The sequence below is a fragment of the Chlorocebus sabaeus genome, chromosome 14, assembly GCF_047675955.1.
Source record: "Chlorocebus sabaeus isolate Y175 chromosome 14, mChlSab1.0.hap1, whole genome shotgun sequence".
NCBI classification, from domain to species: Eukaryota; Metazoa; Chordata; class Mammalia; order Primates; family Cercopithecidae; genus Chlorocebus; species Chlorocebus sabaeus.
This window is the reverse complement of record NC_132917.1, coordinates 24,334,635-24,354,737: the sequence shown is the minus strand read 5'-3', so window position 1 is coordinate 24,354,737 and position 20,103 is coordinate 24,334,635. Positions and strand designations below refer to the sequence as shown.

General features: G+C 37.5%; 1 protein-coding gene and 1 non-coding gene across 10 annotated transcripts in view; both read right to left on the bottom strand.

Moving 5' to 3' along the window:
* The window catches only part of NCOA1 (nuclear receptor coactivator 1), a 276,492-nt gene that overhangs the window by 88,551 nt on the left and 167,838 nt on the right, over nucleotides 1-20,103 (bottom strand). For all 9 annotated transcript variants that reach the window (XM_073022823.1, XM_073022819.1, XM_073022822.1 and 6 more), the window contains 2 exons: nucleotides 12,613-12,710; nucleotides 1,066-1,243 (listed from right to left, as the gene is read on the bottom strand). In XM_073022823.1, the coding sequence (XP_072878924.1) occupies nucleotides 1,066-1,243; nucleotides 12,613-12,710 (276 nt within the window). The remainder of the gene's footprint in view (nucleotides 1-1,065; nucleotides 1,244-12,612; nucleotides 12,711-20,103) is intronic.
* On the bottom strand, nucleotides 7,432-7,538 carry LOC119627499 (U6 spliceosomal RNA). The gene has a single exon (XR_005243685.1). It is a non-coding gene; the product is annotated as a U6 spliceosomal RNA (small nuclear RNA).

Below are 20,103 nucleotides of genomic sequence, written 5' to 3'. Positions count from 1 at the left end.
CTACAGTCCATGGCTAGGGAAAGAAATCTTAAGTATTACCTACAGTGACATCAGGGGAATCTTACATTGTTTAACTTCCTTGACCACATCCCTCAGTTTCCATACTAAACGGTATGGTAGAGTCCTAACTCTACAACTCAGATACTTTATCACACAGTATCTGTCTGAAAAACTGATGTGTGGTAAATTTATCTGCGTGATAAACTGCTTTTATTTCAGAGTTCACTGAACAAATAAACTATGTGGAAAAAAAGGAACAAAAAATCTAAAACAGACTGGAATCTGAAAAGTAATATGAAAAATTTCTTATTTATCTACAAAATGTATACTATTGAAAAATACACACACTCAGATGTAAAGGTAGCAACGCAATCACTAGTAGTAACTGGAACTTGAGCACTGAAAAACTTTAGAGGAGCCTGAAAATTCAAGAAGTAAACAAAGGCCTGCTGTTAGTCCATCCATGCCTTTACAAGAATTAGAAAAAATCCCCTAACTCCTAAAGTCCCAGCCCTGCCCCAAGGCACAGGGTTCAGTGAATAGAAGAGACACTAGAAATTAGACTCCATCCATCCTCTCAGCTAGGCTCCTCAGCAGTGAATAGCCCATCCAACCATACTTGGAACTCCTCCGTTAAAGCACTTAAGTGTAAAAACATTAATTTTAGTAGGTATATGACATATATTCTTTCCTTCTTCCCTCCCTCTCACTCCCTCTCTTTCTCATTTCTATTCTTTTTTCTGTGAGCAGGGTAAAGGAAAGGATATATATTTGTCTCTTTCTTGAACATAATCAAAATTGAAAATAATTCTCTCCAACTACTGTGGCATGACACAGTATAAAGGAAGAAGCTGAAAGGAATGCTCTCCATCAGTTATTTGATGAAACTCCCCTTCATATTTATATCGGAGACTGAAACTACATTGAAAAAATATTTTAAATACATATAACATATATAATACTATGTATTATAAATGTAATAATCAGGTATTATAGATTATACATTTTACATAAGGAGAAGATACAGAGAGCTAGCATTCTTTTTAAAAACACATTTCTGTTTACCTAGTGATTTTGGTAGCAGATTCTTCACAAATTCTGCATGATCCCCCACGTGCAGTATGCTGTAGACGCTGGTATTCATTAATTCCTCCTGATTGTAACCTAAGTAGCTGGTTACATTCTCTGACACAAATACAATTCTCCCTTCACAGTTCACAACAAAGAAAAATCCATCCAAAGCCTGCAAAATCAAAAGAAAACAATGGTTTGGATGTTGAAAGATAAAAGAAAAATTAAACTATACATTTTTCTATTAAAAAAGAGATCAGAAATATATGTCAAGACCTGGTCTCTGTCCTCAAGGAAACTGTGGTACTATAGGAGAAAAAGACATAAACATAATAAAATATCAGTGATAAAATGCAGATCAGAGACATACACAAAATAGTCTACAAGCACACAGACGGATGCCTAATTTGGGATCAGGGTGGGGGTCAAAGAAAGGTACAGACCCCTACCTAACATATAAAAGGCATAGTGGAGGAGGAAGAGGATTGAAGGAAGAACATTCCAGTAAGTGGAGAGAGCATAGCACAAAAAGAAAACGAACAAGCAGTTTGGAGCTGCTGGAGTATATGGTACAGCAGAGGTGGACAGGAGCCAAATCACAGGGGCTTCCTATGCACTGAGATGGAGCCAGGGGTCTCCAAAAGGAGACATTTGCATCCTATGGGGCATAGAATATCCACAAAGGTGCAGGGGAAAAGTTAGAACCTCTATGTATATTGTAAACTAAAACATAATAAAGAAATTAAGCTTAAGCGTATTAACACTCTGGTGCCTGATTCAGTGCAGACAGTCACATACTACAGAAACCCTGGTATCCTGAGGAAGAGCCAGAATGCAGACTGTAGCACCTTACTTATTTGTAATCTTTTCATTTATTGCAACATGTTGCAGCTTACTTGCTGCAGAACATATATAAGCAATACAATCAAGATCCTGAAAAAATAGAACATTTACAGAATTTTGTAACAAAATGTAAAATGACCATAAAAATCCTTTGGATCATACAGGGTCTGCTGGTTATCTACGGCAAAATTAAAAGACCTGTCTAACAATGTTGACGGGTTACTCATTTTTCTTTTAAAAAAAGGCCAGGGTACCAAGTTAGCTATCTAGCAGATACTCGCCAAGAAGTAAACACATTTTTTTTTTCCTTCAGGATTAAGATGAAATTTTAACAATGAATAAAAAGTAAACTGCTTTTTAAAAAGACACTAACGCTATAGAGAGAGCATGTGAAAATGGATGTTTGGAAATGTTACCACTGTTACAATTTTGTTTCTGAAAATGACAGTGATACTGAAAATGACGTGAATAGCTTGTACAATTTATCTTATCTCATCAGTTTAAAATGCTCATCAGAGCATTTTATCTGTTGAAAAATGTTCCAATTAGATTCTCAGTGGTGGCCCTTTTTTCTTTTTCTTTTTTTTTTGTTTGAGAGAGTGCAGTGGCGCAATCTTGGCTTACTGCAACCTATGCTTCCTGGATTCAAGTGATTCTCCTGCTTCAGCCTCCCATGTAGCTGGGATTACAGGCATGTGCCACCGTGCCCCACTGATTTCTGTATTTTTAGTAGAGATGGGGTTTCATCATGTTGGCCAGGTTGGTTTTAAACTCCTGACCTCAGGTGATCCACCTGCCTTGGCCTCCCAAAGTTCTGGGATTACAGGCATGGGCCTCTGGCGCCAGGCCCTTTTTTTTTTTTTTTTTTTTAAATGTGAAAATGCAACACCTTCTGATGTTTGGAAGAATTTTTTTTTTTTTTTTTTTTTTTTAAATCAAGGAAACTGGACTGTCAATAAAAACCTTTGCAAAGTTTGTGGGTGGGATTTAAAAATGAGTATCATAATTTAGTAAACACATCCAATGACATAGTTTTCCATTTGCCTCTACCTTATTTTTGTGAGGTGCGTTTTTCAGCTACGATGATTTTTTTTTTAATTGAGAAAAACTAATATATATTTATGGTATACATGTTTTCAAGTATGTATACATTGTTGAATGGCCAAATCAAGCTAATGAACATAAGCACTCCCTCATATACTTATCATTTTTTGTGGTGAAAACACTTAAAAGCTACTCTCTTTGCAATTTTCAAGTATAAAAGAATTGTTATTAACTACAGTCACCATAATGTACAATAGATCTCTTGAACTTATTTTTCCTAATTGGAAAGGTTTTTATCTTTTGACCAACATCCCTCCAATCCACTCACCCTTCACACAGACCCTGGTAACCACCATTCTACTCTCTCTTATGAGTTTGACTTTTTTAGATCCCACATGTAAGTGAGATCCTGTAGTATCTGTCTTTCTGTGTCTGGCTTTTAATTAACATGTCTTCTAGGTTCATACATGTTGTCGCAGACGACAGGATTTCCTTTATAAAGGCTGAGTAGTATTCCGCTCTGTGTATATACCACATTTTCTTATTCCATTCATCCATTTTTGAACACTTAGGTTGATGCAAATTAAAACTATGATGAGATATCACTTCATATCTGTTAAGTGTAGGTGAGGATGTGAAGAAAAGAGAACATCTATTATGGGAAATAGTAGGGAGGTTCCTCAAAAAACTAAAAATAGAACTACCATATGATCCAGTAATCTCAGTACTGAGTATATATCCAAAGGAAATGAAATCAGTATGTCAAAGAGATGTCTGCACTCCCCTGTTCACTGCAGCATTATTCACAATAGCCAAGATATGAGAATCAAGCTAAGTGTCTGCCAACAGATGAATGGACAAGATTATTTAAACCAAATATTAAATTAAATTTAGTAATACATCTCCATTATCACTTCATCACAAAGAATATAAACAAGATTTAAAGCAAGATTGAAGCACAACCCATTGTTCTCATTTAAAATATTGCTAATATTTTCTTTAGCAAGAACAAAAAGGAATAAAGCTATTTTTATTCTACCTGATTGCTGTGACTTACTTAGTCCATAATGCAAAGGAGACAGGGATGTGATTAATAATCTTTAAAATCTCAATACTAGATAAACTCTTTGTAAAAATATTTTGGGTTTAGATGAGCATGGGAAAGTACCTCATATCTAAATTGGGTTTATAAAACCACTCAGATTAGCTATAAGTCTCATAGTAGGTGATCAATGTATATTTACATGCCTTGAAGTTTATATAAAAATAGAAATAATTTAAAAACAGATTTATTTTTCAAAAACAGACCTGAAACTTCTTTTAAAATGTTCTTTGCATCAGTATAAATACAATTTAACTTGCATTTTCTTATAAATATATACTTATAAAAAATTAAAATATGAAAATATAAAAATGAGGTTGATAGTGGAAGATCTGCCAGAATTCCGCGCTCAAGAGACTAGTAACATTTCAGGGAATACTTTTTGAGACTATTCCCATGAATATAGAAGCATCTCTATTTTTTAAAAGTATGTCTGGTTAATACAATCTGTTATTACTTGTTCTTGTTCTACAAGTTTCCCTCATATGTTGTTTACCTAATTAACTAAAAAGTGTGCTCCTGGGAAGGAAACTTTCTGTTCCTCCAAGACCTGACAGCTGGTTTTACTACATACAGAGAAGACAACAAATGCCTATGCACTCAGTAATCAATCTGAGAACTTTTCCAAACTCTGCCCAGGATGTCATCCTTTGAAAAAGACCACCATGTGTCTCATGGAAGAGTTCACATTAGCCAAGGATTCTCATAGGGCCCTGGCTTTAAATGAGACTACCCCAGTGACTGTGACTGGACAAAGTTCTAGGAATAAAAGACATCATCCAAAACTATAACAATCCTAGAAGAATATCTAGGCAATACCATTCAGTACATAGGTATGAGCAAAGATTTCATGATGAAAATGCCAAAAGCAACTGCAACAAAAGCAAAAATTAATAAATAGGATCTAATTAAACTCAAGAGCTTCTGCACAGCAAAAGAAACTATCATCAGAGTGAACAACCTAAAGAATGGGATAAAATTTTTGCAATCTATCCATCTGAGAAAGGTCTAATATTGAGTCTACAAGGAACTTAAACAAATTTACAAGAAAAAAACCAAACAACCCTATTAAAAAGCAGGCAAAGGGCATGATCAGACACTTCTCAAAAGAAAACATTCATGCAGCCAACAAACATATGAAAAGAAGCTCAACATCACTGATCATTAGAGAGATGCAAATCAAAACCACAGTGAGATACCATTTCATGCCAGTCAGAATGGTGATTATTAAAAAGTCAAAAAACAATAGATGCTAGCAAGGTTGCAGAGAAAAAGGAATGCTTTTAGACTGTTGGTGGGAGTGTAAATTAATTTAACCATTGTGGAAGGCAGTGTGGCGATTCCTCAAAGATTTAGAGGCAGAAATACCATGACCCAGCAATCCCATTACTGAGTATATATCCAAAGGAACATAAATCATTCTGTTATAAAGATACATGCACATGTATGTTCACCACAGCACTATTCACAATAGCAAAGGCCTAGAATCAACCTACATGCCCATCAATGATAGACCGGATAAAGAAAATGTGGTAAATACACACCATGGAATACTATGTAGCCATAAAAAGGAATGAGATCATGATCCTTTGCAGGGACATGGATGGAGTTGCAAGCTGTTATTCTCAGCAAATTAATGCAGGAACATCAAACCAAATGCTGCATGTTCTCACTTATAAGTGGGAGTTGAACAATGAGAACACGTGGATACATGGCGGAGGGAACACACACTGAGGCCTGTTGGGGGCAGGGGTGGCAGGAGGGAGAGTACGAGGAAGAATGGCTAATGGATGCTGGGCTTAATACCTAGGTGATGGGTTGATCTGTGCAGCAAACTACCATGGCACACATTTGGCTATGTAACAAACCTGCACATCTTGCACATGTACCCTAGAACTTAAAAGTTGAAGGAAAAAAAAGTGTGGCACATCCTCGTTCTCTCTCTCACTCTCTCTCTCCTGCCGCCTGGTGAAGAACGTACTTGCTTCTCCTTTACTTTCTGCTGTAATTGTAAATTTCCTGAGGCCTCCCTAGCCACGTGGAACTGGAAGTCAATTAAACCTCTTTCCAGTCAGACACAGTAGCTCATGCCTGTAATTCCAGCACTTTGGGAGGCCAATGCGAGTGGACCATATGAGGCCAGGAGTTTGAGACCAGACTGGCCAACATGGCAAAACCCCGTTTCTACTAAAAATACAAAAATTAGCCGGGCTTGGTGATACATGCCTGTAGTCCCAGGTACTTGGGAGGCTGAGGCACAAGAATTGCTTAAACCCAGGAGGTGGACGTTATAGTAATTCAACACTGTGTCACTGCATTCCAGCCTGGGCGACGGAGCGAGACTCTCTCAAAAAACAAAACCAAACAAACAAACAAAAACACTCCCCTTTCCTTTATAAATTACCCAGTCTCAGGGGTTTTTTGTTTGTTGTTTGTTTGAGACAGGGTCTTGCTGTCACCTAGGCTGGAGTGCAGTGGCGTGATCTTGGCTCACCGGAACCTCCGCCTCTAGGGTTCAAGAGATTCTCCTGCGTCAGCCTCCTGAGTAGCTGGGATTACAGGCATGTGCCACCACGCCAGACTAATTTTTGTATTTTTAGTAGAGACGGGGTTTCACCATGTTGGCCAGGCTGGTCTCGAACTCCTGACCTCAAGTGATCCGCCCGCCGTGGTCTACCAAAGTGCTGGGATTACAGGCGTGAGTCACCGCAGCTGGCCCAATATCAGGTATTCTTTATAGCAGTGTGGAAATTGACTAATATACTCTCCCTCTTGGTCAGGGACACTAGCTGTAGGTTTAGTCTCTTTACATAATCCCATATTTCTCAGAGGTTTTGTTCATTCTTTTTTATTCTTTTTTCTTTATTTCTGTCTAAGTTGGCTGAAGAACTGGTCTTCGAGCTCTGAGATTCTTTCCTCAGCTTGGTCGATTCTGTCATTAATATTTCCAATTACGAAATTTTTCTTGTAGTGAGGTTTTCAGCTCTATCAGATCAGTTTGGTTCTTTCTTAAAACAGCTATTTTATCTTTAATCTCTAATATCATTTTACTGGATTCCTAACATTCCTTGGATTGGGTTTCAACTTTCTCCTGAATCCTAATGATCTTTGTTGCCATCAAGATTCTGAATTCTTAGTCTGTCACGTGAATCATTTCAGGCTGGTTACGAACCATGGCTGGGGAGTTAGTGCAGTGGTTTGGATGTAAGAAAACACTCTGGTTTTTTGAGTTTCCAGAGCTCTTACACTGGTTCTTTTGTATCTGATGTTCCTTTAATATTCAAAGGTGCTGTCCTTTCAGTGAAGCTTTTTGCTTTTATATTCTTTGATGCCCTTGAGGTTTTGCCTGTGGTATAAGTTGGGTTCAGCTGAAAAATATGACATAATTCACAAATTTGTGTGTCATCCTTGTGCAGAGGCCATGATAACCTTCTCGGTATTGTTCCGATTTTAGTATATGTGCTGCCAAAGTGAGCACCACATACAAGTTTTGATTTCTTTCCAGAATGCTAATGAAAAGGGAGCACAAGGAACTCTCCTCCCCAAGTCATGTCAACAAATTTTGTACTGTCCGTCCCAGATTACGGCAACAAATCTGGGACGGACAGTACAAAATGAACTATCCCAGGTCACGTGAGTAAACTGGATGTTATCACAGCACTGGTCATTTTTCATTGCTTTTCCAAAACTTGAGGTGACCCCACTGTCACAAGTCTGCTGAGAAGCCCCAAAATACCTCCAACCTCCAAAGTTTGAGTCCACTCTGGGAAAACTGGAAATCTTTAAAAGGCAGCAGGATGTATTGAAACAGAAGCTTGGAAGAGAGATCTGGGCTAAGGATAGACCTTTGTGATTCACAGGTACATATAGTAATCATTTGGGTCTCTTGTTTATTTTTTACTTTATTTATTTTGAGACGGAGTCTCACTCTGTTGCCCAGGCTGGAGTGCAATGGTGCAATTTCAGCTCACTGCAACCTCCGCCTCCCAGGTTCACGCGATTCTCCTGCCTCAGCCTCCTGAGTAGCTGGGATTACAGGCGCTCACCACCAAGCCCGGCTAATTTTTACATTTTTAGTAGAGATGGGATTTTGCCATGTTGGCCAGCCTGATCTCAAACTCCTGACCTCAAGTGATCCACCCGCCTCGGCCTCCCAAAGTGCTGGGATTACAGGCGTGACGCACTGCGCCCAGCCTGTTTATTTGTTTTTAACTACAATCATCTTTTCCCCTAGTAAAGGATACTCTGATTTCCTCTGGGAAATTTTCTTCCCCACTACATAAAGTCTTATGGGATACTTAATCAGGCCACTGGGAGACTTCCTCCTTAAATGTGAATCTTAAGAATTATAAAAAGCTAAACATAGCAGGAGTACATTCATTCTAGCAGCAGGGCATTGCCCAGATCTTTCAAAGAGACTGTTAACAAAGCTTTTGCTTTCTAGCCTCAAGGTACCTTGATTTCATCCCATTTCCAAACATGGTTCTATGAAATCCAAATAGCATTCCAATAAATTCATATTTGCTTAGTCAGAGTTGATTTCTATTGCGTGAAATCAGAGAATTGCAATTGATTTCATACATGTAATTCACATATATGTGTATATGTTATGCAGACAAAGACACAGATAAACTTTCCCAGGAAATGTGTACAGAATAAAAAAAGGGAAAGAGCCAAGGCTAGAATCCTGGGGGATACTAACATTTAAGAGGTAATTAAAGAAAGAAATCTGAGAAAAAGGCTGAGGAGTAACCAGAGGGATAGAGAAAGAACACTCTGAAAGGTGCCATGGAATGTTTAAGGTAGTGGGAATGAGTGGTCAGCAAGTGTCAAAAGCCACAAAGAAATGTACGGAATGGTGGTCGGGTGCAGTGGCTCATGCCTGTAACCCCAGCACTTTGGGAGGCTGAGGCGGGTGGATCACGAGGTCAGGAGATCGAGACCATCCTGGCTAACACGGTGAAACTCCATCTCTACAAAAATACAAAAAAAAAAAATTAGGGAATGGTAGCAGGCACCTGTGGTTCCAGCTACTTGGGAGGCTGAGGCAGAAGAACGGCGTGAACCCGGGAGGCGGAACCTGCAGTGAGCCAAGATCTGCACTCCAGTCTGGGCGACAGAGCAAGACTCCATCTCAAAAAACAAACAAACAAACAAAAAACCAAAGAAATGTAGGGAATCGTACAAAGCAAGTTGACGAAGCTAGAATGCATGTGCAAGACATAGTGAGACCTCCCTGACTGAAATAAGAGTTTTCTTATGGACCAAAGGAAACAGGAGGGTTACAGTCAGATAATGCAGAACTCTGACCAGCAGGCAGAGGAATTTTAGACAGCAAAGGGAGGAAATGAGCTTTTAAAAAAATGCCTATACTGGACTTAATGAGTACTATGTGTAAAGTACTCTGCTAAGAAATTGTGTCACTTAATTTTTATAGTAATTCCATGATGTAGATATCCAGTGTCTGACACACTCTAGGTATTCAACAAATCTTTGTTGAATAAATAAATTCTAACGTCACCTTCTCTTTAGAAGTGCAAAAATTTCTTCCAGTATCTTCATTCTTTACCCGTGCTAACTTTATTTTATACTTTTAAAAACAGAAATAGGTCAGGAGCAGTGGCTCACACCTGTAATCCCAGCACTTTCGGAGGCTGAGGTGGGTGGATCACGAGGTCAGGAGATCAAGACCATCCTGGCTAACACGGTGAAACCCCATCTCTACTAAAAATACAAAAAAGTTAGCCAGGCGTGGTGGTGGGCACCTGTAGTCCCAGCTACTCAGGAGGCTGAGGCAGGAGAATGCCGTGAACCCGGGAGGCAGAGCTTGTAGTGAGCTGAGATCGCACCACTGCACTCCAGCCTGGGTGACAGAGACTCTGTCTCAAAAATAAATAAATAAATAAATAAATAAATAAATAAATAAATGGAGAAATAAACAATTCTGAATGGTGAGAATTTCTCATAGTATGGTGGTGGATATTTGTTCATTTTTTACCTCTGGGTATCTTCTATCTGGGCAAGTCCCTCTTACACTAGTGTTGTCAAACTGAACTTTCTGCAATGATGAAAATATTCTATATTTATATTGTCTAATACAGTAGCTACTGACCACATATGGAAACCAAACACTTTAAATATGGCTGGTGAGACTGAAGCATTGAATTTTTAACTTTATTTAATTAAAAATTTTTTTTTTTTTAAATAAAGACAGGGTCTTGCTCTGTTGACCATGCTGGAGTGCAGTGGTGCAATCAAGTCTCACTGTAGCCTCAAACTCCTGGGCTCATGCAATCCTCCTGCCTCAGCTTCCCAAGTAGCTGGGACCAAAGGCATGTGTCACCATGACCAGCTACCTTTTTTCATTTTTTTGTACAGATGGGGTTTTACTACACTACCCAACTGGTCTCTAATTCCTGGCTTCAAATGATGTTCCTGCCTTAGCCTCCTAAAGTGTTGGGATTACAGGTGTGAATCACTGTGACTGGCCCTAATTTAAATTTTAATAGCCATATGTTGCTACTGGCTATTATGTTGAACAGTGCATCTCAAGACTGTAACGTGGATTATTCAATGAAAACATCTCTTGGTAGCTTTTCTACCCTTCCTGTTTTAGCTTCCATGGATGAAACTCCATAAAGTTTAAGTTAACAGGGACAGGGTCAGGGGCGTGGTGGCAGGTGCCTGTAGTCCCAGCTACTGAGGAGGCTGAGGCAGGAGAATGGCATGAACCCAGGAGGCAGAGCTTGCAGTGAGCCGAGATTGCGCCACTGCACTCCAGCCTGGGCGACAGAGCAAGACGCCAACTCAAAAAAAAAAAAAAAAAAAAAAAGATAGAAAAGACATCAGGTATAACAGGTTGTCAATGAAGGTATCTGTTGTCTGTAAAATTTATAATTCTATTTGATTGTCTTTATTTCACATATCTGTAATTCATAAACAAAAATATTATTAGCTCCTTGAAGTCAAGAACCTAAATACACCTCCATACTGTTTTTTAAATTTCTAATGTGATATGTTCTTTCATATTTGAAAATGCTTGCATAATGACATTTAATTCATATGTAATGTGCTACAGTTTTCCTTTGATTCACAGTGGTTTTCAGAGTAATAATTTCATCAGCTAAAAAAGTTAATTCCTACTTTGTCGTCTTATAATAATTTTGAATGAATGTTTTCCTGTCATTTTTTGATTTCTTTTGACAATAAGAAATCCACATTCATCATACGTACTAGCTCCCCTCACCAGTTACATGTGTATGTACTTGCTCAGAGAGTAGTTTCCATTCTAGTTTCAACAGCCAATGTGTTTCATATATTATAATTCTACAAAATTATGAGCTTGTTCCACGAATAAAAATAATTAAAAGCAAAAGTCTAAAGTAATAAAGTACTTGTATAATGTGGAAGGGAAATAAAGAATTTAGATTCAGAGGGGGAAGTTGCTAATAGGAGAGTTGAAAGTATTTAGCATTTATTATTATTAGTGTCTATTCATTATAGGAATGAAGTATGGGAAGAGGTAAAAGCAAAACGTACATATTTGAGTATCATCTCTATAGAGATAAAAAGTGAAGCAACGAGAATACATGATATTTCTGGGGCTGTAAAAGAAGTGAATTTTAAGACTATTCTTACATTAGCAGTAGGTAGAGGGAATTATGGTTAATACAAAAACAGGAGGAAGTGGGGTAATATCACAAAACATATAAAGGAATTAGAAAATAAAGAGACCTATGCAAGTCTGAGTAGTTAAGAAGATTTCATCAGAGAGGAGAGCCTTTAGGAAAGATAAGGAAAGGATAATTTGTTTTATATATCCTTACATAAATAAATATACATAATTAGGCCTAGAGATAGAAAGTGTACATTGTGAGGGATGAGTATATACATACATACATATGTCTTTAAACATTCATGTAGGAGAGAAAGCATTTAAAGTAATGAGGATGCTTGGAAACAAGACATTTATATTAAGAATGCAGGAAGTAAAGATTAGATAGAAAATGCAGGGGTGAAAATTACACAGTAATTACAAAGTCATTCAAATTTAAAAGTTCTTCACATTACAAAGTTTGACAGTTAAAATAGTAATTCTCTTAGAATGTTTATATAAATAATTTAAATATTTTTATTCAGAAAACTGCAGAAAATCATGTACTGCAATAAACTGTGGGATCTTTCACTCAAAAGTAAAATTCTATGGTATACATATAGATAACACTAGCTAGCCAAGTAAATCTAATATTAATATTTTATTTTCCCAGTTAGGCCTGACCACCACAGAAATAAAAGGCAAAGCCATACACAATAAACTTCAAGTTTTCCATCTCACTGCTCAGAATGCCTTCATGAAAATTTCTTATGTTCCTTATTCACTTTTGATTCTGAAACAGTAACAACTGTCAAATGGTTATCATGATAAAATTGTAAGAAGTTCTTTGTTTTATAATTTATTAACTGGATATAAGGCATTAAAAAAAAAAAAAGAAAAAACCAAATTGGCTACAACAAAGATTTTAATCATTTTCTAAGTCAATGAAGACACCTACCTCCAAAAGAAGAGGTCCCAAGGATTCCTTTTCTATCACTCCTTGACTACTTGATGAGATGTCTGATTTCTGTACATCGTCATCAGTTGTTGATTTCTCTATAATAAAGAAACTTTAAAAAATCACATATCTGAAAAGAGCTCATTTTCATAAAGTCAAGTTTATGAAGACACAGATTCACCAACTGTCAAATTCAAATAACATTTAGTCAGTATCTAGGCACTTTCACACTAATCTTAATTATACTTATTTTATGGATTATAAAATGGAACATCACAAAGGTTAAGTAATGTGCCTGAAAACGTAACTAATACATGGTAGCATGAAGATTTGAATACTACATCCAGTGTTTCAACAATGAGAAAAATGCTATAAATATATTGCCTTTTTAAAAAGTCCATACCAAGTTTTGAGAAATGGGCAAGTTGTAAAAGAAAAATTATTTCCTCAAGTTTTCTCTTTCTTTTTCTGATTTGATCAAGTGCCATTGAAGAGAGAATGAAAATATAATTTTTCCTTTTGAGAGCCTGCATGAACTCACTAACATTTCACATTCATGCCGTGATACTCTGACTGATAAAACTGTAACTTGTAAGTAATTCGGAGTTCTTTTGTGAAGTGATGTTGCATATCCCATTATCTTAAAGCAGAATCATACTTAAATAATAAAAGTTTATGATTGTCAGACTAGTTAACCAAAAGCCAAATATGGTATTATATTATTGAGCATAAAAATTCATATTTTCACTTTAAAACAGGAAGTATTTCAGGGTTGGGTGCAGTGCCCCAAGCCTGTAATCTCAGTGCTTTGGGAGGCAGAGGTGGGAGGACTGCTTGAGGCCAGGAGTTTGAGAACAGCCTGGGCAACATAGCGAGACCCTTATCTTTACAAAAAATTTTAAAAGTTAGCTAGGTGTGGTGGTGCATGCTTGTAATCCTACCTGCTCCGGAGGGTGAGGTAGGAGGATCGCTTGAGCCCAAGTGTTTGAGGTAGCAGTGCGCTATATAATTGTGCCACTGCACTCCAGCCTGGGTGTCAGGATGAGACCATGTCTCAAAAAAAAGGAGGATTTCAAGTATTCCAAAAAATACAGAAAATTATACAGCACATATTAATATAGCCACCATTCGGTTTTCACAGATGTTAACATCATTTGCTCCATATTTTTCCTTTTTAAGTAAATACATGTTGCAAATACAGTGAAAGGTCTGCCCTCCCTCCTCTGTGCCTTTTTTCAGAAGCAACCATTATTCTGAGATTGCCATAATCATTCTAAGCATGTTTTTATACTTTTACTCCATATGTAGGATTTCATAAAAATATATTATTGTTTTATATATATAAACATACATATAAACAATATATTATTGTTTCATGTTTTAAAGTTTACATAAATGTGTAGTTATATATACCATTAGTCCTCCCCATCCATGGATTCTACTGACCATAGATCAAAAATATTTGAGAAAAAACTGTGTCTGGGCTGAATACATATAGATTTTTTTCATCATTATTTCCTTAAAAATACAGTACAACTATTTACATAGCCTTTACATTGTCGTAGGTATCATAATAGGTAATCTAGAGATTATTTAAAAGTACATGGGCCAGGCGAGGTGGCTCACGTCTGTAATCCCAGCACTTTGGGAGGCTAAGGCAGGCAGATCTTTTGAGATCAGGAGTTGGAGACCAGCCTGGCCAACATGGTGAAATCCTCCCTCTAACAAAAATATAAAAATTAGCTGGGTGTGGTGGCACATGTCTGTAATCTCAGCTACTCAGGAGGCTGAGGTATAATAATTGCTTGGACCTAGGAGGCAGAGGTTGCAGTGAGCCGAGATCCCGCAACTGCACTCCAGCCTGGGCGACAAAGTGAAAGCTTATCTCAAAAAAAAAAAAAAAAAAGTACATGGGAGGATCAATTATATTAAAAAATTATTACATTTTATCTTATTTTTAAATTTTGTTTGTTTTATTTTAAGAGACAGGGATTTTGCTATGTTCCCCAGGCTAGCCCTAAACTCCTAAACTCAAGCAATCCTCTAGCCTCAGACTTCCAGGTAGCTGGGATTACAGACATGCCCCACTGCCCCTGGCTAGTACACCATTTTATATCAGGGACTTGAGCATACTCAGATTTTAGTATCAGTGGGAAGTCATGAAAGCAACCCCCCACACATACCAAGGGACAACTGTACAAACTTTTTCAACTTACTTTTTCCACTCAATATTATGTTTGAGATTTAACCACATTGATACATGTAGGTCTGATTCATTCATTTTAACTGCTGTTAAGAGTATTACATTATATAAATAATCCATAGTGGATTTCTATTCCCCTACTGGTAGGTCTTTTGATAACTACAGTCCTATAATAAACTATTTTTGATATTTCCTCTTTTGTACATGTGTCAGTTTTTTCAGGATAAATACTAGAAGTGAAATTGCAGGATCATAAGGTCTGTATAACTTATATTACTAGGTATTGACAAACTGCTCTCCAAAGAGGTTGTAACATTGGTTTGGCTCTTCTGCATCCTCACTGAAAACAATATTATAGTTTTTAATTTTTGCAAACCTATGGTATGTTATCTCACATCATACTTATAATAATGGCTTTCTTGAGCTATAATTTACACAACATACAATTAACTCATTTAAGGCACACAATTCAATGATTTTTAGTATATTCACAGCGTTGTGCAACTACCATCACAATTTTAGAATATTCTCATCACCTCCCAAAAAACTCCATTCCCATTACCAGTCACTCCCCATTTTTCCAATACCCCTAAGCCTGAGATATCTACCAATTTATTTTTTGTCTCAATGAATTTGCCTTCTTTGGATATTTCCTATAAATGGAATCATACAATATGTGGTCATATGTGACTGGGCTGCTTCTTTCACTTAGCATGTTTTCAGAGTTCAACCATGTTGAATTATTTATCAGTACTTTATTCCTTTTTATTGCCTAATGATAGTCCTTCATAGGGGTATATGTCCTTTTATAGGACATATGGGTAGTTTCTACTTTTTAGCAATTTGTGATAATGTTGTTGTGAACATTCATGTACAAATTTTTGTATGGACATGTGTTCATTTCTCTTGGGAATACACCTAGAAGTGGAATTATTGGGTCATATGATAGCTAACTCTATGTTCAACCCTAAACTCTCCTCCAGTTGAGAAACTGTTGGACTGTTTTCCAATGTGGCTCTATCATTTTCCATTCTCATTAGAAGTATGTGAGGCTTTCAATTTCTCACCGACACTTGTTACTACCATTTTTTGGTTTTTTCCTAAGACACTCCTCACTCTGTTGCCCAGGATGGAGTGCAGGGGCACAATCATAGCTCACTGCAACCTCAAACTCCTGGGCTCAAGCAATCCTCCCACCTCGGCCTCCCAAATAGTTGGGACTACAGGGATGCACCACAGTGCCTGGGTAATTTTTTATTTTTTTGTAGAGACAGGGTCTCGCTATGTTGCCCAGACTGGTCTCAAACTCCTGGGCTCAAGCGATCTTCTCACCTTGGCCTCCCAAAGTGCCGGGATTACAGGCGTGAGCCACAGCACCCAGCCTTATCTGTCTTTTTGATTACAGCCATCTGAGTGTGAAATGGTATGTGACTGTGACTCTAGTTTGCATTTCCCTAATGGCTAATGATATTGGGCATCTTTTTCATGTGCTTGTTGGCCATTTGTACATTTTCTTTGGAGAAATGTCTATTCAGGGTCTTTGTTTATTTTTAAATTATGTTATCTTTTTATTATTATGGTGCAGGAGTTTCTCATTTTAAGATACATTTCCTTCATCATTTCATGTGTTTTATTACTTGAGGGTAAGAAAGGCTTTTGTTTGTAAACAAGTTCTAAAAAACATAAAACTATGAAGTTCAAGCAGATTAAATAATTTTGTGTGAAGTTCAAAACATCTAACATTTTAGGGAAAACCTAAGGTAGGAACGGCTACGTGACTAGTTTCTGGTCTAAGGGAACGTGAACATTAGTGACATGCAATTTCTGGGTCTTATCTGTAATGGAAAAGAAGCATGCCTTCTTGTTTTTTTCTTTCTCCTTCTTGTTAGCTGGGACATGGACAAGGGGGCCATGTCTAACCACATGGATAATGGCAATACCCTAGGAATGGCAGAGCAAAACAGATGGAAGGAGTCAATCCCTGACACCTTCCTAGACCATCTTTTTAAAACCATTGTATTTTGGGTGTGTTGTTATACTAGCCTAGCCTATATCCTAATACGCTTCATACTTCTTAGTAACATGCTAATTTGCTACAACCTGATTTTGTCCATGTTAGACAGAATCTATTGACATGCTATCATGAAAGGTAAAGAATTTAAGTTATTTACACCAACCTGCTACACAAATTACCCCTCCTCTCTTACTTTCAGTATAGTTTTAACAATTTTTTGAGTAACCAATATTTAATATATATGTTACTATGGTCATATAAACATACTTTATAAGGGAGCCAAGGTGTGTGTTATAATTTACACTTCTTTTCTTATATTTAGTGTTTCAGATGTTATGTATAGTTTAATTCAACCCTAAACTTCCCTCCAAAGCTGAAAAATTCACCTCGATTCAGTCAGTTAGCAGATACTCTTATGCGTTCCTTTTTTCCTATGGAAATATTCCCTAGAGTCCTCTATCCACCTGCTGCAACTAGGACTGGCTATTTTCTAGGTTACTGCGCAACTGTAATCCTGGGTCTCCTTTTACCTTGCTTTGTGTTAAGATTCCATGGTTTCCCTGGGTTAAGATCCTATGCTCTTCTTTCTAGCATTACTGTCTTGGATTGGATAGAGATTTCTGAAACAGGTATAACTGGAGGTAATACCTTTGAGACTCTGAAAGTCTGAACATGTCTATTTGGCACTCATAACTTCAACTGGATGAACACAGAATTCTGGGTCTAGAATTTTAGTTTTCAATGTTGTTATTTAGAAATCTGAACCTATTCTGAAAGCAATCTAGTATGTGTGAGACCTGTTTTTTCTTCTCTCTTGTTTTTCTCCCTGGTGTTCTGAAATGTTACTAAATTGTGCATTAGTATAAGTTACTTTATCTTTCTTTTTCAACAACTGTGCTGGGCACTACATGAGGGCTTTCAATCTGGAAACTAATATTCTTCTAGATCTGATTATTTTTGCACTATTTTGCACTAGTTCACATTATTTTTGCATTATTTCTCTTATCATTTCTTCCCTTCTATTTGTTCTATTCTCTTTTTTTTCTGGGATTAATCATATGTTAGACTTCCTGAACTAATCCTATAAGTTTCTTATTTTTTCTCTCATTTTCCATTGCTTATTATTTAAGAGATTTCTTCAATTCTCATCCCTTCATCCATTCATTCAACAAACATGCATTGAAAGCCTACTATGTACCCAAGTGCTGTTCTAGGTACTGAGGATATAGTCGTGAACAAACAAAAATCCTTGCCCTCATGGAACTCTAGTGGGGGCAGGCAAATAATACATAAAATATGTCATATGTCAGATGTACTGTGGGGAAAATAAAGCAGGTGTAAAAAGATGCATAGATTTTGTTTTCTGGTTTTTAAAATATTTCAAATAGTTTAGTTAGGAACAACTTTACTCAGAAGACATATTTGAGCAAAGACATGAAAAGGGTGAATAAAGCATGTGGATATCTAGAGACAGAGCATTCCAGACAGAGGGAACAGCAAGTGTAAATAGCGGGGGCAGGGTGTGCCTGCAACTGGTCAGGGCACAGAGTGTGAGGAGGCAAAGAGTGGAAACAAGTAAAATTTTTATCAGCTATCCTGTTTTTAAGTTCCAAAAGCTATTTCTTCTTTTGAATGTTTCATTTTATAGGACTTATTCTCATTTTTTGATGAAATATCTTCCCTCATGTCTCCGAGGGACTGGTATCTTTTTAAGTTTTCTTCAGCTCCCTGCATTGTTTCTGCTTCATCTGAGTTTCCTTTTTTCTGTTTATTTGCTTGGTTTGCTCTTTTATATTACAGGCTTTCCTCCAATATCTGGCTTTTTGTTCACATTAAACAGAACATGCAGTTATGTGAGGAGTGGGGGCAAGATAAGGAATGAATTTTTTCATTTGAGGATCATCCCCACATGACTTCACCTTCCGACTGCTCAGTTTACCCAGAGGAATCCTGCCACCCACAATTTAGGAAGCAGGAGCCAGGCTGTTAGTGTTAGCCAGGCCTCTTGCCAGTGCTCCCCTCTGCAGTTTTACAGTATGGTTTCTCCCGTTGCTAAGTCAGTTGTCACTAGACTATCCATTTTCCAGTTTCTAAAATCTTAAAATTATAAAACTTTAATGTTAATAATCTGAAGTTCTTTGGGGTCAGTCCTTCTGTTTATTATTTGTGTTGTTACTCTAGATTATTTCCTCATCTGTTAAGTAACTTTGCAGTGTAAAATCACCCTCAGAAGCACTTGTTCTGTGGCACTCCCATGGGGCCAGCTTGTGGGATTGTTTCTTCAAAGTGCTTTGCCTTTCTTTCTGGTAGGCAACCAAGGAGGTTTGATGGTATGGGGTTCCCAGTAAATACAGGTAGTAAAAATATGAACCTTAAAAATACACCAGCCGGGCCAACATGGTGAAACCCCGTCTCTACTAAAAATACAAAAATTAGCTGGGCATAGGGGCGCGCACTTGTAATCCCAGCTGCTCGGGAGGCTGGGGCAGGAGAACTGCTTGAACCCGGGAGGCAGAGGTTGCAGTGAGCCGAGATCACACCACTGCTCTCCAGCCTGGGTGACAGAGTAAGGCTCCATCTCAAAATAAATAAAAAATAAAAAAATAAAAAAATAAAATAAAATAAAATAAAAAATTTTTAAAAATCAGGGTTTTTTGAGAGAAGAGCCCAAGTAGAGACAAACTTCCTCATAAAGCTGGAGAGATTTTTCCCTTCATGGAGTTACTGTCCTAAAGAACTCTATGCCAGGGCCTCAGGTCCAACTCCACAACTTGTGTCTTCTGACTCAATCTCTTATGATACTGAGTCCCATAATCTAAAGCAACCAGCTTTTGAGTTAACTTAATAAGACACTTTGTTATAACAAGAAGATTCTCAGGTTCTCTTTCTAAAATAAACAGCATTTTACAAAGACATTTATTTATATATAATGTTCAATGTAATTTCTTAATAAAAAAGTAGGCCGGGCACGGTGGTGCACGCCTGTAATCCCAGCACTTTGGGAGGCCGAGGCGGGTGGATCACGAGGTCAGGAGATCGAGACCATCCTGGCCAACACGAGTGAAACCCCATCTCTACTAAAAAAATACAAAAAAATTAGCCAGGTGTAGTGGCAGGCGCCTGTAGTCCCAGCTACTTGGGAAGCTTAGGTAGGAGAATGGCGTGAACCTGGCAGGCAGAGCTTGCAGTGAGCTGAGATCGTGCCACTGCACTCCAGCCCAGGTGACAGAGTGGGACTCTGTCTCAAAAAAAAAAAAATAATAATAATAATAAA